The sequence below is a fragment of the Pseudomassariella vexata genome (genome assembly GCF_002105095.1).
Source record: "Pseudomassariella vexata strain CBS 129021 chromosome Unknown BCR38scaffold_7, whole genome shotgun sequence".
Classification (NCBI taxonomy): domain Eukaryota; kingdom Fungi; phylum Ascomycota; class Sordariomycetes; order Amphisphaeriales; family Pseudomassariaceae; genus Pseudomassariella; species Pseudomassariella vexata.
The window spans coordinates 2,144,676-2,160,308 of NW_024467962.1; the positions used below are offsets into that span (position 1 = coordinate 2,144,676).

A 15,633-nucleotide genomic window follows, 5' to 3' on the forward strand; every position below is an offset into this window, starting at 1 on the left:
TCGAAGGTCTGTCGGCTCAGCAGCCTTTGATAACTGCGTAAATGGTCAGCTCAGCCCGCCCTAACTTTTTAGATCGGCCGTAGCGGGTCCTCGTTTTTCGCTTCATCCAAATTCTGGAAGCTCTAATTCGGCCAGGAGCCAACTTCAGATCACGACGACCAACCGGCCATCGCGACGCCTGTTCGTCACCAACGACAAATTCACAATCCGCATTCCTGTCAAGCTGCCCCCAGCGACCATGGCACCTCGGCTGCCAGCCTGCTGGGCAGCTGCCCTCTCGAGAGCCACCACCGTCACTCATCAAATCCTCATCACAGAACACCACGCCCTGCTCCCACGAACAGCCAAGCGCGGCGTCAAGTACGGCTGGAACACGACCGTCCCACCCCGATCCAAGAACGGCCGCTTTAACCAAGTCTCCGCCGGCCTGCCCATACCTACCGCGGGTCCCGCAGCTGCCCTCAAGCGCAAGGAGAAGACGACGCCTCTGCGAACGGGCGTGCTGGCTGTCAAGAAGGGCGTCAGCGCCATGTACCACGAGGGCCGCCGGACGCCATGCACGATTCTGCAGATGGACCAGGTCGAGGTAGTTGCCTCCAAGACGCGGGCCAACCATGGGTACTGGGCTGTGCAGCTTGGTTGCGGAGAGAAGAGGCCAGCCACCGTCACGGCGCCCATGTTGGGCTACTACGAGGCGAAGGGCGTAGCGCCGAAGCAGCACCTCGCCGAATTCAAGGTGCGCACCGAGGACGGCCTGTTGCCCGTGGGCGTGCAGCTGCAGCCGGATTGGTTCAAGCTGGGCCAGTTCGTGGACGCCAGGAGTAACAGCCGCGGTATGGGGTTCGCTGGTGGTATGAAGAGGCACGGCTTTGCCGGTCAGGGCGCGTCGCACGGTAACTCGAAGAATCACCGGACGATCGGTACTACGGGTCCCAGTCAGGGAGGCGGCTCGCGTGTGCACCCGGGCAAGAAGATGCCGGGACGGATGGGCAACGAACGGGTAACGGTGCAGAACCTCAAGGTGCTGAAGGTGGACAACGAGACGGGCATCATTGCTATCAAGGGACATGTGGCTGGTCCCAAGGGCTGCATCGTCATGGTGGCCGATGCTATCAAGAAAGACCCGCCGGCGCAGACCTTTATTGACAAGATGACGAAGAAATTGTTGGAGAGGCACCCGGATGCGGAGGCACGGCTGGAAGAGGCGAGGACGCGACATATGGAGCTCAAGGAGTTGAGGAAACAAGGAAAGATCGCAGACGTCGTGCCGCAAGAGGCGCTGACGCCGCCAGCTACGGCACCGGTTCGGTTGTAAGTGAATTTGTGTGAAGCCCGTTTGTATTATATACATATTGTACACATAAAGCACGATGCCAACCGGTACAGACATCATATAGAGACCCCTCGTCTCTCTCACACCTGATCTCTTCCACATACCCCTAGCCCCTGGAGAACCTTGGTTCATTGCACTGTGACTCTGCACCAATCCCAGCACATCCAGCCATACCCTCTCTCGCGGCCTCACTTGAGCTGCTGCCTAAACCCCCGAGTCGCCTCCTCCTTCTCTTCATCATCCATTCCGATACCCGCAATGCCCTTAAACGGATCCTCCCCATCGAGCAAATCAATCACCCCGCCATCCGTTCTCTCGAGACTCCATTCAGTCGTCTCAAACATGCTCTTGGCCCCCTGACGGAAACTGGTAAAGCGCATCACTCCCGTATTCTTGGAGCCCTTGACAGAGAAGCGGATGTCGATACGCCCCCGCAGCTGGTTCATTTCGCCACTGATCCACGGTATCTGGTGCTTAAAGTAAATCTCGTCGCCCAGGTACTCACGGGCTTTGCGCGACATGCGCAAGGAGTAGAGCGTCGAGGCCACGATGGGTGAGGAGAGCTTCTGGTAGTTGAAGATGGCCACGCTCGAGACGACAATGAGGACGACGAAGATGGGGAAGGTATGGCGCCAGCGGAAGGTGACGGATTCGACGCCTATCAAAAACACGTGTTAGTCGACTGCTTCATGGAAGTAAGTAACGAGGGCAGCGTACTTGGTAACTCGCGATCCGATCGTCTCTCCATCAACGGGCCATCGCCTGCCTTGGGGGCGCGGACGAGCGTCCGTCTCTGCACTACGGTCCGGCACGTTGGGCTGCGCAGTACGGGGAGGATCCGACTGCGTACTATCCGAGAAAACATTGTGATTTGGGTTTGGATGTGGGGATGGGGAGATCGGAAAGAAACCTCAAATGTTGAACGATTCTCAAATCATCCCACCACCACATTCGAGGCCAAGATTAGATATCGCTTGCCAAAAAGTCGGCGGCCCGGGAACTTCAGGTCCCGCTGCATGCAGACAGGATCCGCTACAGGGTAGCTACCCGACTTCCTAGGCTTGATGGGGCAAAGCTCCGACGTCACTTTCTTGAGCTCCAAGGCTGCGACACGAGCTCCAAGAGAGACAAACTCTGAATACAAGCGAGTGAGCTGTCATCCAACGTCCATGTGACAATATCGACGTGCCCCTTTCCAACCTCAGAATCTGCAATCTTGGCTCGGTCTCCCACCAACCACAGACCTCACGATGCCAACCTAAACCCACGAACTCTCAGACACCTCCCATCCCAACTCTAACATGGATATCCAACCCACCACCTCCCGTCTCCGCCGCACCTTCGCCTACCCCACCGACTCCGACACCACGTCCTCCTCCCCCGCGGACCTCGCCCTCGACGAGCAAGAACAAGAAGAGCTCATCTCGCAACTTGCGGCGCAAAACGACTTCCGCAATGCCCAGTTCCGGCGCTTTCTGTTCCTGCTACCCATCCTCTCCACAATACCCTACTTCATCTCACTCTTCCACCCTTCCGGCCGCGTGGACGCCATGGTCGCCATGCTAGCCCTGAGCTCGCTCGGTTCGACGGGCTGGATGCTTTATCGGCTGCCGCCAGGTGTAACTGGGGTGGCTTTGTTGGATGCGTGGATAGGCGGTCCTAGATATGGTTCCAATTCAAGTTCTGGCTTGAGCTCGAACGTAGGAGGAGAAGGAAGTGGATCGAGGAGGAATCATAGAGGACGGCGCAGTAGCTTCTCGTTTGCCCAGGAGCCCCACAGATCGCCATTGGAGACGTACTTGCCATATCTGAATATAGGACTATGCGCTGTGCTGATCTTGACGGGTTTGCTGTCGAAGCCTCACGCGCCACAATCGTGGGGACATGTCGGGCTGGGAAACTTGCCGGCAGTGGTGTATGCGGTTGTACTGGCAGCGAAAGCGGTCATGGGCGGTGTTGATCCGGAGAAGGAGTTGAGTGAGCTCAAGTATGAGTATAAGGGTGCATAAGGTGGTCAGGGATCTATTTCGGATCTGCGCTACACGAGCATACGAAGTGTAGGGAGACAAACCACGACAGGGGTGCAGCCAGTCTTGATGGAGTAACAGAGCTTTGCATTCGGCTATTCTTATTCTAACTCCTGAGTTTGTGTGAATTTCTATATTATATTGACGAAAACAATATATCTTCAGAGCACATGCATACAAATAGCCCCCCCCCCTCCCAACTAAGTCCGCCTCCAACCCCGATCCTATGCAAATCCGTTCACCGATTATATCTTCCCCCTACCACTACACATCTATGGACTCGTTGAATCGCAACACGCCATTATTCTTCACGATGCCGTCAATTCCCTTCGGCAGCGGATCGGCACTGGGATGAGCCCCCAACGTCTTATCTGCCGACTTGTCCACGACCAACGCAAGTCCCTGGGACTTGATGGCGTCCACGAGAGCCGGTACCATGTCCTGTATGGTCATATCAGCGAGGGAGTTCGAGTCCACATCTCGACTAAATAACTTACCAAGAGGCGAGAACAACAGATCAAGCCCATGAAGTTGTTGTTCTGGGCGATCCTAACGGCCTCCTTGATGGACGACGTCCTCCGCCCGCTGCTTTGGATCACGTCAGGCGCCGGCATGGTCTCCTCGCGTCCGAGGTCGTTGCAGAGAAAGACGGGGAAGTTGGGTTGTTTCCAGTTCAGCGTCGTGCAGAGTGTAGGGTTGTAGGAACTGAAGACGACGGATCGGACCATTTCGGGGGCCTGTACTTGAGCCCGTTGCGCCCTAGCGTGGTCGAAGACTTCGGCCAAGATGGCATCCACGAAGTTGTTGGCGTCTACTGTTGGTCCTAGACCCATGCTCCGTTCTTCCTCTTCTGAAGGGTAGAGAATTTGGATGTTGACGTGCATTGTAGCTGGCAACAGTGCCAACGCGTCTTTCAGGGAGACGCCGGCGGTTGCTAGAACACGGTGGATCTCAGCAATGTTCTCCAGGGGTTGAGACGAGATTGCTGCCAGATGAGCTCGACTCGGGCTCTGAGCAGTGATCGTCATGAATTGTTCATAGGATAGCCGTGCGACGGGTATCTCGATCCCTCCGCAGTGCAGCAGCCATCTCGGCCACAAGACTGGAACCCCGTCACTGGTGCATTGTACGAACACTTGTACAAATTCGCCCGATAGACTCGACCCCATAACAAACATACTTGTATGTTGGTCATCCTGACTTGTTGCTTTCCAATACGTCTCGAAATCTGTAATCTCGAGGGGCGCTCCCTGAAAAGGTTTGATGACCTGAGTATTGAAGCTGATCTGTCCGATAGCACGTAGCCGCGGGTCGAAAAGGGGCAAGCAACATCTTCCAGAGCTACGTAGTGAGGCCCGGAAAGTATCCGGGAGAGCGACAGTCTTCGCGATGATCTTAGCACCATACGTAGGGAATACGTCGAAATCAAGAGTAAACGTGTCTAGCTCCTCAACCTGGAATAACACCAATCTGGTGTCCTCCTGAAATGGAAGCATGATGTTTTTGGGGATGAGATCGGTAGCTTTCGACGATATCGTCAATCGTGCTGCAGGATACTTGCTGTCATGGAAAAAGATAAGAGGCTGTTCGCCGCTCTCCTCAAAGCTGAGTTGGACAACGGTCTTTGTATCGAGAAAGTTGTGGCCATATCGCCGAAGTGGTATGATCGGGGGTGGCAGTTCGAGGGCCGGGATAGTGTCTGCGTCGAGGGACATGGGCATAGGACCACTACTGTCCATCGGTGCAAGATACGCACTGCCTTGCGTCATCATGGGGCTTGATTTATTGTCCCTTTGATGGGGCGAGAGCAGTTTCATACACTCTAAATGACCTTCCCATGCAGCATAGTACATGGCAGGCAGGTCTTTCTCGTCGACGATGTTGGAATTGGCACCGATGTTGAGCAGCTCCTGGAGACAGGGAACGTTGCCTTCGCTCGCGGCATGGACTAGGGGCGTCCAACCATACAACTTATCGATTTGATCCAGGTCGGCTCCGAACTGTTTCAGTAACATGAGTAAACGGGGTGTTTGACCCGATCGAGCGACCAGATGTTGAGGATACAACCCCTCTGCATCGGGTAGTATTTGGGCTCCATTTCGCAACAGAAGTTCCACTATCTCAACAGAGCCGTGTTCACAAGCCAGGTTGAGCGGTACATGGTCCGTATCTGATTTAGGGTCTAGTCGAGACGAGGTTGCCAAAATTCGCTCTACGCAAGCAATGTGACCATGGATGATAGCATGAATCAGGGGAGTGAAGTTGTCGTGGTCGATTAAGTCGGCCGTTGCCGCATCGGCTGCAATCCACGTTAGTAATTTATAGCCAAATGGCAAGACTATCTTTCAACTCGTACCTTGGAGGAGCGCATCAACCATATCTAACCGGCCATGCATGCTTGCATAGTGAAGCGGTACCCGACCATAAACGTCCGTTCGATTCACAGCAACCCCATTCGAAAGGCCAACATTCAGTACGAAGGAGTTGCCATAAATAGTAGCCTGGTGCAGACAATTCCTCTCGTTGATATCGTCCTCCGACTGGATGTCCACCAAGTCAGTGGCTAGCAGCACATCCAAAGAAGCTTGAGGGGCTTCGTGGATGGCAGCCAAGAAGGTGCGCGTCACTCTTTCCATCAAAGAGTTGTCCATGGTGGTTGTCGACTCGGACGCCGCTTTCATCCTCGAAAGGAGGTCTCGCAATGACTCCAAATAGCCGAAAATGGCCGTTTCTAAGAGAAGCGTGTCCGCATCGCCTTCGTCGGTTCCAAGGAGGTGTTGGCTGCTGACTATGTGTTCTGGCCGGCTCTCGAAATTGACATTATCCCCTTCTGCCCAGGCACCCAATTCCTGTAAGCTAGTCGTCGCCTGGTCCGACAGCTCGCTAATGACGGGGGCGTTGAAAAATGGCTGCACCTCGACGGCGCGCGAGAGATACAGCTCTTTCGTTTTCGACTTTGACGTCTTGTCCCATTTCTTGAGGATTTTGGAAAAGGCAGTGCCGTTGATTTCCACAAACTGTTGCAGCTTGTTGAGGTCATTGGCGAACTGTTGGAATCCCTCTTGGAGCGTAGCAAACTTGGCCGATCGTCTGGAGACGCCCCGACGAGACTGAAGAACTCTCTTCTTGTCTAGTAAGGTCTTGAGACGTACTTTGAGCTACATCTGTGGTTAATCTCAAGTGGCAAATAGTATAATGCCAGGCAGGTGGAGTGGCATCGCATACCTCGGCTTCTTTCTGCAGGTAAAAGGCATTGACCTTTTCCAATTCTCGTTCCTGTGTCGCACCAGTAAGTAAAGTCCTGCAACATAATACTCCCTGCGCGGGGTAACAGCAGGCCTCTTACCAGTTGAAAGAAGAACTTGGCTCTATTTGCCTGCAGAGCAGCCTGGGAGTCTACAGGGGTAGCTGGGCAGTGAGGGTCATTTTGCGCGCTGAGGATCGGGGTGGCAGATAGTTTCTTGATGAGCTATCGGCACCAGTGTTAGTTGCAGTGGTACAGAATCCAGGTTTCTAACCCTGTGGCCATGATAATGGCATAGGTGCGTTGCCAGGTTCGTACAAAGTAACCCTGCTTTTTTTCCTTTTTTTTCAACCAAGCCTCTGGAACTTGTGTAGTGGGGACAACTTCGTGGTTAGGACTAATCCAAAGGCCGACGCACCTTTTTGAGAGCCTTATAGTTGACAAAACTCGCGGCATACTCGGGCACTTCCAGCTGACGCTTCTGGATCTGCTTGCCGAACTTCCTGAAACAGTGTCAGCTGCACTTGCCCGCAGAGAGACATATCACTATGTAAGGGAATTTGACATTCGTTTTAGGGTGTAAACTGACATAGTGCGGCGTGAGTACCAGCAGCGAGCCCGTCAAGGCTGCTTTGTTTGGATAAAAACCTCGAGATTGGCGATAGGGGGGATAGGATGAGACTCGTCTGTATGGCCGAATGGGTCTGGTAATACGCAGGTGTGCCCAGCTGCAGTAGGGGCCTTGGCGGCGATGTCTTCGCTCTGTGTAAGTGACACCTACGGCTGTGACAGGCAGTCTTTCGACAAGTCTTGTCGAGAACTGGAGGGTTTGATCCAAACAATAATATTGAAGACGTGGGCACGTGGTTATTGTGCTGGCCCAGAGAGTCTTGGTGAAACAGTGCTTGCGATGGCTGGAGCGGCATGCCAGATACGGTAGTCCCAGTAGCGTTGTGTACCCTGCTCGAAGCCTAGTTAACACAAGATCGAATCTGGTTCGCAAAGTCAAGATCATGCAAACTTCGGATAGCAGCCGAACACGACAGGAGACAGAGCTGCACCGAGTCTTGTAGAAACAGTTGCCGTTAGGTAATGCGACTTCGCATACAAAATGGTCACAATAGAGAACCCGTCATTAGGTCACGCTCTGCGGGGGGTTGTAAAGGCTGGCAGGCAAGCAGGGACCGTCGATACCGGAGAGACTACGGCATAGGCGGGTAGGCTAGGCAAGTTTGTGTATAGATGCCCAGGTTATGAATGGTGAAGAGACGAATGAGTGGTTCGGGAGGTAACGTGGGGGTCGGAAGGGGGCATGTGACAGTATTTCGAGAACAGGTTACCGCTTCTGGCAACAAGTGATGGCCGAAGTGGTGAGACGAACCAGGACAGTACCACTTTGCGGTGCTGAGAGGCTCGGTAAAGAAATGTGCAGAGCGCGGGGTGAAGTTGGTGATATGACGTACAGTGTCCGTGTTGTTTGATGGCTGAAAAGTATCTGAAAACCCAAGAACCTGACAGCATAAAGGGATCAGATTGCAGGTTGGAACCGGCTGAGAATTGGCGTTACGCGGAGTAGAGCATTGGTGTCATATGTTTCGGCGGCGTTGGTTGTGACTATCATAGTCTTCCTCCTACGCCCACGAATAAACACTGATGGCAGCAGATGTATGGTGATCTCGTCGTGTTGACCAGTAGGAGCTAGCTCTCTGGGACGATAAAAGGCCCTTGATGCTTTCGAAAAGCCTTGAGATGGTGGGGTTCCTCTTTGGAAGAGATGCCAACCGGGGGGGGCAGAATATGAAGCATTTAACGGTTGTCCAAGTTAGAATATAGGTTCGACGTCTCGAGACAGCAGCTTGGCTGTGTGGTCAAAATCTAGTTCTCAAAGCCTTACTTAGCTTCTGGGTTGAAATAGCCGCAGAGACTGCTCGGGGATAAAAGTAAAGCTTTTGCTCATCATACATTGTCACGTTCGAAATGAAGTCATTCTGGGAATAGCCCGCAGCCAAGAAGGTCCTTGTCGCGTATCTTGAGCTGAAGCCCCACCAAGGTAACACAATGAGCTGCCACTAAAGTTGGGTTATTTTGTTCAATTTGAACCAATCAGCAACCGAGATGGAACAACGTGCTCATTATGTGCGAGGCTGACAGGCCGTCCAACTGTCGGTTCCCGAGTACGGGCCGGCACTGGAGCTGTATCGAAACCGCCCCGTTATTGGTTACGGAGACAACCCCAACACCGAGCCCTCGAGACTCCGGATCCGGTCCGGCTTGGGTGATGATTCGAGCTTGCAGCAACTATCGAATTTCGGAATCGACCGACGACGGCCTTCTTTCAAAGTATGCATTTACAGCACGGCCATGCAAGTACTGTTCGTTTCCTCCGATGTCCGAATGCCTGGATACAGAAACAAATGATGATCCACTAATTGTGAGTGACACTGGGTGGGAAACTTGATTAATGTCCTACGTATGGTAACCATTTGCGTTATGTCCCAAGAAGCAAACAGTCCAGCTCAAGAATCTCATGTCTTTTCTTAAGAGCAGTTATGAGGGTATCATCAGTGATTGTGTCTGCCGTGGCCAGTGGTCGCCAAATCTCTAAAAATTACATGGATACAATACCTTGGAGAGCTTGGGTTGAAGAACAAATTCTCTACGTCCTGAGTCTGTCTGCTTCTAAAAGGGCCATGCAGATTGATGATACTCTAAATACATTGGCCAATTAAATATCTCCGTCATTTTTCAACAAGGGAACGCCCTGCATCAAGGGATGGCAAGTGCTGGCAACTCGACAACAATGAAATCGCTTTTTGGCTCCTTATGGTCGGTCTCTTGTTTCGTTTCTACGATATCCACAACCAAAAGCATCCTCTAGTACCATCAGTCGGTCACTCGTTTCCACGCAGATGGTGGAATGTTTGCACAGCTTGCCCCTATCCAAAAACCGCATTTCAATGTGGCTACGCAAGGGTTTGGGGTACCCTGATCGTCCGGGAATTGAGACCATTACAATATGAACCTCGCAGTGGCATGTACAAAACTCACCACCGACTTGGCTAGGTACCGAAACACAAAACAAAAACACACTGGCTGACTCAATGACAAATAGGTGCTCGCCTGCGTCGAGATAGCCGTTGTAGCCATGCAAGTCCACCACGGCGTTGGACGGCACCTGGTCTACCACCTGAATGACTGGAAAGGCCTGATCGAATTCGGGAAATACCAGAAAGTCAGCGAGGTCGCCGGGTTGCGTCGCACAACAGCCATCAAATATCCATCTGCCTGTTTCTGTTCCGCGTCGTTAAGAGTCGATGCCGACACGAGTTGTTACCTGGCTTGGGCCGTGCTTGCAATGACCGTGATAGTCAACATTGTCCCCATCATCGCCGGAATAACCGTATATCAGCCCGTGGCTTATAAGTGGGTTATCAGTGTGCGGGGATACTATTACTACAGCATTTAGTATGGCTTTTCTTACATCCAAGCGCCCTGGGCAATCCTCTCGGATCTGGTCCTGTCCCCCTTCCCAATTGCCGTTTTACGGAAGTTGGACATGCTTCCCAAGACCAAGATAACACTCTGCATTATCATGAGTTTAGAAACTCTGTAGGTTTTCCAAGGGTCAAGCCAAAGTTCTAACCCAGACTGAGACTGACTGGAAACCATGCAGTGCCGCAATATGCGCCCTCGTGAGTTCAACCTATTCCTCTCCTTAGACTCCGACTTAGCCCTCAACATCGTCAACCCAGCAATCTGCGCCTTGCGAGGCCTCTCGATACGCTTCACCTATCCTCTATCGTTACCCAAGAACCCACAGCCTCAAGCTAAACGTCGGCATGATCGCCGCTAATCTGCCCACGCTGCATTCCCTAGTGACGCACGTTGCCCGGAAGCTTGCCTCGGCCAAAAATCTCACTGCGGGCCACTATGAGGACCCCAAGTTCCGCCACGAGCTGGGGACTCACCCCCCATAAAACACATAGGCATCGTTGTTCAATGTAGACCGGCCCAACGACAAGGTCAAAGTGTACAACGTCGAGGCGGGGACGAGGAGGCTGAAACCTGCGCACCTAACACGTATCTGACCAAGGCGTGATAAACAGTTAACGATATCCAAGGTGAGATAGTTGAGAGAACTAAGTCAATTATACTACGACTAACAACATCTCCTTTTTCCCTGAAAAAGGAGCATGGTTTGCTAAAATTAACGAATGCTGATGAATGGCTACGTCCTGGTATCTGCCAACAAAAACTACAGCTATTCGTAGAGCTCGCTGTGGTCTCGATAGCCGTTGGCTGAGATGCAGAAAGCAAACGGCCCTATGCCGTATCCAACAAGGCTCCCATCACTGCGATAGTCTCACCGTAATTTCTGCTATACAACTAAGCTTTCTTGGTCGCACTGTCTACCTTGGCTGCATTATCCACCAAGCTGTCAGCCATGGCATCGGCTGTTGCTTGCTTCAGTCTCTCCGTGTCCTCCATCTTGGTCTCCTTGAACCCGGTCTTGTCCTTCGCGTCTTTCTCGTCCTCGCTGTCTCCTAGACTAAAAGGATCATGCTCGGCGATGGGGCTAGGCTCGACGGCCGACATTGGTTGCCACTTGCTTTGCTTGTTAGCTGGGGCCGAAGAAGCCGGATTGTCTTTCGGAGGCAACTTGGGGGAAGCGTCGTAGATGTCTATATCATCATGGCCCTCCTTGAAGGCAACCTTACGACCTTCGGGCCGGGGCGACGAGGATGGAGGTGGTTTGTAAATGTTGGGGTTACCAGAACGGCCTGGTGCGGAAGCTGGGCAGCGTCAGCACAGCAATCGTGGGCCTTATGACAGGATGATATATACTCACTTCCATCAGGATTGAGCCGCATGCCGGCAAAGTCATCACTCAGAACCTGGGGATCGGCGTCATAACGCTCGTAGTCTGCGCTTCGGCGGCTGCCCTCCCCACCTCGCCGGTGCGCTTGGTGCTTCGACGGCTGACTCTCGTCTTCTTCGGAATCATACTCTCCGTCGATTCGCTTCTTCAGGGTTGTGAACCAAGTGTTCACCTTCGTTTGAGTCTCGAGGAAGCCCTTGCGAAGATTCTCCTTGATGACGGGCAGGTCATCATCAATAAAGCTGTGCTCTCGGTCATACATCTCGTCAGGCTTCAGACCTGTCGCTTGCCGTGGGCGTGGTTGTTGACCTCCGTGACCACGGCTGGTAGTTCTTGCTTCGTAGGCAGCATTATCATAGTGCTCCGCCAACTGTCGGGCATAAAGCTCGTCGGCCTCCAGTTGAGACATTGGGGATCGCGCGCCGGTTGGTCTCGGCGGTTGTGGTGGGGGAGCAGGTTCCTGCGCAGGGGCTGGCTCATTCTGCACAGCATCTGGATCGCTCATGGCAAGGAGCGCGTTGAAGGCCGGGTCGATGCGACCACCACTTGCGAGGAGTACCGCCTTGATGACGGGAACATCGATGCTGGGAAAGGCTTCCTTCAGGATCTGCTCATTCTTTTGCTGCTCCGTCAAGGGTCTCGCCGGCTTCGTCGGCGGTGCTTCGTCGGCAGCTGCGGGCGCGGGCGCGGTTGTGGCAGCTGAGGTAGCTGATGTAATGGTAGTAGTATTGGTGCCATCATCGCCAAGCACACCCGTCTCCTGGACATCGTCGTCGTCCATCTCAAATGGTCGGACGGTGGTAGGGGATTCAGGCCCATTGTTGCCGTCGCTTTGTCTTGTCTACATAAAGAGGGTGGTTAGTTGATGTGGCCAAGTAGGCTTCCTGGATTGAGCAAACAGTGCATGGTGTTGGCTGATGGAACTCACTGTGTCAGTAGGAGTTGCCATGTTGGCCAAGTTTACTGCATGCGACAATTAAGCCAGTTCTAGAAGGTGTGTGTATCTGTAACGAATGCTACCAATGCGAGCTGGAAGGGTGAGGGAACGATTGATGCCGGTATCTTATAAGGTGTGGAAGGTATTCATTGGATCAGATGGCTACCTAGATGAGGCGAGACGTAGTCGTCACCTCCGCGACTTGATGGTGTGCAGCATTGACAGGTGATATCTTGGCGTTGCGGGGTCCAAGCTGGAGTCAGCCACAGGCGAAGAAGCTTCGAAGCTTGGCATTGGTCGCCACAGCCCGAGCAACTTCGATGCTATTCTCATCCACTCCAGCTCCTGCTAGAGAATCATAAAGACCTTCTTTTGGCAATCAATGTCAGTGCTGGCTTGATTGGCTGGGAAATATCTTGGGTAATTTCTCAGGACACATGCTCAGATTTTCCAGCCAACTGAAACACTTACTGTTTGGTTGATAAATAAAACGGGCAAGTGCATCCATACAAGTTGTACCTACTTCGAAGCTCTTTGGCAGCTAGCTGCCAAGGCTGCTTTTCTTCATGGGCAAGATCATGAATCCTTGAAAAGCCTCAAACCTTCAACAGCTTGTCAAGAAATACTGCATCTGTGTCCAACTGTGTCCCAGCAGCTACTCCGACGTTCTGGCCACTTCTGCGCAACCTATCAACGCTTCGCGGGAGCATCAACCTGATCAAGACAACATGGCAGACTTCGATTTGGGGTCCAGTTTCATCGCAGCCTTGCACAAGCCTTCTGCACTACTTCCGATTGCCAAGCATCGAGAAGCATTATTGTATTTGATTGAGACAAATCCAGTGACCATTGTTGTTGGTCAGACGGGATCTGGGAAGACGACGCAGATACCCCAGTTCCTTGAACAGGCCGGTTGGTGTGGCGATGGGAAGATCATCGCCGTCACGCAGGTGAGGCATTTTGCACTTTGGTTTTTTCATCAGGTCTGGACATGCTTGCTAACAAAGTTAGCCACGGCGTGTGGCCGCTACTACGGTTGCTGTGAGAGTTGCCGAAGAGTATGGCTGCGAACTTGGCAAGGAGGTCGGCTATTCTATCAGATTCGAGGATGTTACCTCTGCTGCGACACGCATCAAATTCTTGACTGATGGCTTACTCATTCGGGAAGCTTTGGTGGATCCGTTATTGTCACGATATTCTATCATCATGGTCGATGAAGCCCACGAGAGGTCGATATCTACTGATATTCTTCTTGGTCTCCTAAAGAAGATCATGAAACGAAGACCTGAATTGCGTGTAATCATCAGTAGGTATGCAACTTCCACATTCTTATTATCCTTATATAGACAGTTCAAGATCAAGCAGTGCCTGTTCGAGGCTGTTTTGGGAATGTTGTTCGTGGGACTTCATTCATAATTCCCGACTCATCACTACGTATCTCAAAGTGGTCATCATTAACCCCGATTTTTGCAGTGCTACCCTCCAGGCAGAAGACTTTCTAAAGTTCTTCTCTCCGCAGTCAGATGATCAACCCTCGGATCAGAATGGCAAGGGTCAGACAGGCTCTATCATTAGTCTCGAGGGGAGGACATACCCTATTGATGTTCTGTACTTGGAGATTCCAACTGAGGACTATGTTGAGAAGGCTGTATCAACCGTCTTTGAAATTCACACAAAAGAGGGGGACGGCGACATATTAGTGTTTCTTACTGGCCGCGAAGAAATTGATAATGCCATCCAAGCAATCTCAGAACGCATCGACCAGCTCCACCCGAGGGCTCAGTCCATTTTGGCCTTGCCGCTATATGCTGGGCTCTCGACAGAACAACAGATGTACGTTTTCGAAGAAGCTCCTGAGAACACAAGAAAAGTCATATTGTCCACCAACATTGCGGAAGCGTCCGTCACCATTGACGGTATCGTCTATGTTGTTGACTCGGGCTTTGTGAAGCTTCGGGCTTTCGACCCTAGAACGGGCATTGAGTCATTGACGGCCACTCCTGTTTCTAAAGCTGCGGCCTCGCAGCGTGCTGGAAGGGCCGGCAGAACTCGGCCGGGGAAATGCTTTCGTCTTTACACTGAAGACAACTTCCAAGCACTGCCTGATGCGAATGTGCCAGAGATTCAGAGGACAAACCTGGCGCCATTCGTCCTTCAGCTGAAAGCTTTGGGTATAGATAACGTGGTGCGGTTCAACTATCTAACACCACCACCAGCAGAACTGTTGATCAAAGCGACGGAGCTTCTCTTCTCACTAAGGGCCTTAGATGAGTATGCAAAACTTACGCGCCCGCTTGGAACGCGGATGGTAGAGCTTTCTGTTGAGCCTATGATGGCAAAAACGCTGCTTACAGCATCTTCCTTCGGATGCCTCAGCGAAATTCTTACAATTGCAGCGATGACGAGCTTGGGGGGTTCGGTCTGGATTCAGAGAGATGGAGAAAAGAAGCAGATGGAGTCAGCTCGGAGGAAATTCGCTGCCGATGAGGGTGATCATTTGACACTTCTCAACGTTTACCAGACCTTTGTGACCAAGGGCAAAAAAGAGGCCAGATTCTGTCACGACAACCATATCAATTTCAAAGCCATGACGCGCGCAGTAAGCATACGGGGTCAGCTCAAGCGATATCTCGAGAGATTCGGAATCGCCGTGGACGAAAGCCTCAGCGCCTCGTCCGCGGCCGCGGGCAAGGGGGAAAGCATTCGCAGATGCTTGACCACGGGCTACTTTGCCCACGCCGCCAAGATGCAGTTCGACGGCACCTTTCGCAACGTCGAAGGAGGCACAATCCTTTACGCCCACCCGAGTTCTCTGATGTTCAACCGAAAGGCCGACTGGGTCATCTTCCATGAAGTCATGGATACGGGAAACAAGATATTTATCCGGGACATAACCAAGATCGAGAAGAATTGGCTGCTCGAATACGCCTCGGACTTCTATCAACTCAAATCTTGATTAAAGGACGGCTCGAGGCAGCCGTCAACTTTATCAAGGTTCCGTTCTCGAAACCCCGTATTGACGATGGTTGGGCGATTCAAACGAAGCTTTATCGGCCGAGATTGTCTTCTAGAAAAGCTGACGTGTTTCAATCAATGATCACGATCAGTGCTCAACGGCTCGGGATCTTGCAGATGGCGATAAGGAAGGGAAGGGAAGCACCGCTCCGGGGGTTTTGGCTCTGAGCTTCTGGAGCAACTGTTGGCGGAAGTTCA

The 15,633-nt window shown here is 52.4% G+C and overlaps 6 protein-coding genes across 6 annotated transcripts; 3 read left to right on the top strand and 3 right to left on the bottom strand.

Moving 5' to 3' along the window:
- The first annotated feature begins 79 nt into the window (after positions 1-79).
- On the top strand, positions 80-1,351 carry BCR38DRAFT_434968 (translation protein). Its single transcript, XM_040860339.1, has one exon. The coding sequence runs from the start codon at positions 239-241 to the stop codon at positions 1,313-1,315; it is 1,077 nt and encodes a 358-aa protein (XP_040715811.1). The 5' UTR covers positions 80-238; the 3' UTR covers positions 1,316-1,351.
- On the bottom strand, positions 1,352-2,274 carry BCR38DRAFT_434969 (cytochrome oxidase complex assembly protein 1-domain-containing protein). Its single transcript, XM_040860340.1, has 2 exons — positions 2,051-2,274; positions 1,352-1,991 (listed from the first exon to the last, which is right to left on the bottom strand). The coding sequence occupies exons 1-2, from the start codon at positions 2,196-2,198 to the stop codon at positions 1,522-1,524; spliced, it is 618 nt and encodes a 205-aa protein (XP_040715812.1). The 5' UTR covers positions 2,199-2,274; the 3' UTR covers positions 1,352-1,521.
- BCR38DRAFT_434971 (uncharacterized protein) lies at positions 2,275-3,553 on the top strand. Its single transcript, XM_040860341.1, has one exon. It carries the CDS (start codon positions 2,635-2,637, stop codon positions 3,340-3,342), a length of 708 nt encoding a protein of 235 aa, XP_040715813.1. The 5' UTR covers positions 2,275-2,634; the 3' UTR covers positions 3,343-3,553.
- BCR38DRAFT_474875 (ankyrin repeat protein nuc-2) lies at positions 3,539-8,622 on the bottom strand. Its single transcript, XM_040862987.1, has 8 exons — positions 8,068-8,622; positions 7,194-7,564; positions 7,023-7,103; positions 6,707-6,829; positions 6,586-6,636; positions 5,717-6,518; positions 3,858-5,659; positions 3,539-3,801 (listed from the first exon to the last, which is right to left on the bottom strand). Exons 1-8 carry the CDS (start codon positions 8,123-8,125, stop codon positions 3,625-3,627), a joined length of 3,465 nt encoding a protein of 1,154 aa, XP_040715814.1. The 5' UTR covers positions 8,126-8,622; the 3' UTR covers positions 3,539-3,624.
- Positions 8,623-10,734: 2,112 nt separating this feature from the next.
- On the bottom strand, positions 10,735-12,618 carry BCR38DRAFT_434983 (uncharacterized protein). Its single transcript, XM_040860342.1, has 3 exons — positions 12,412-12,618; positions 11,454-12,324; positions 10,735-11,397 (listed from the first exon to the last, which is right to left on the bottom strand). Exons 1-3 carry the CDS (start codon positions 12,430-12,432, stop codon positions 10,991-10,993), a joined length of 1,299 nt encoding a protein of 432 aa, XP_040715815.1. The 5' UTR covers positions 12,433-12,618; the 3' UTR covers positions 10,735-10,990.
- Positions 12,619-13,148: 530 nt separating this feature from the next.
- BCR38DRAFT_343328 (P-loop containing nucleoside triphosphate hydrolase protein) lies at positions 13,149-15,376 on the top strand (the record flags this gene model as incomplete). The annotated part of the gene is made up of 3 exons (XM_040856026.1): positions 13,149-13,370; positions 13,432-13,730; positions 13,894-15,376. 3 exons carry the CDS (start codon positions 13,149-13,151, stop codon positions 15,374-15,376), a joined length of 2,004 nt encoding a protein of 667 aa, XP_040715816.1.
- Positions 15,377-15,633: the final 257 nt, after the last annotated feature.

Coding starts and splice junctions, on each gene's coding strand:
- BCR38DRAFT_434968 (XM_040860339.1), top strand. CDS start 239: ATGGCACCTCGGCTGCCAGCCTGCTGGGCAGCTGCCCTCTCGAGAGCC.
- BCR38DRAFT_434969 (XM_040860340.1), bottom strand. CDS start 2,198: ATGTTTTCTCGGATAGTACGCAGTCGGATCCTCCCCGTACTGCGCAGC. Junction 1,992..2,050: donor ATCGGATCGCGAGTTACCAA/GTACGCTGCCCT, acceptor TGTTTTTGATAG/GCGTCGAATCCGTCACCTTC.
- BCR38DRAFT_434971 (XM_040860341.1), top strand. CDS start 2,635: ATGGATATCCAACCCACCACCTCCCGTCTCCGCCGCACCTTCGCCTAC.
- BCR38DRAFT_474875 (XM_040862987.1), bottom strand. CDS start 8,125: ATGCTGTCAGGTTCTTGGGTTTTCAGATACTTTTCAGCCATCAAACAA. Junction 7,104..7,193: donor TGGTACTCACGCCGCACTAT/GTCAGTTTACAC, acceptor TGTTTCAGGAAG/TTCGGCAAGCAGATCCAGAA. Junction 3,802..3,857: donor TCTGTTGTTCTCGCCTCTTG/GTAAGTTATTTA, acceptor ATGACCATACAG/GACATGGTACCGGCTCTCGT.
- BCR38DRAFT_434983 (XM_040860342.1), bottom strand. CDS start 12,432: ATGGCAACTCCTACTGACACA. Junction 12,325..12,411: donor TGGCAACTCCTACTGACACA/GTGAGTTCCATC, acceptor CTCTTTATGTAG/ACAAGACAAAGCGACGGCAA. Junction 11,398..11,453: donor GCGGCTCAATCCTGATGGAA/GTGAGTATATAT, acceptor GACGCTGCCCAG/CTTCCGCACCAGGCCGTTCT.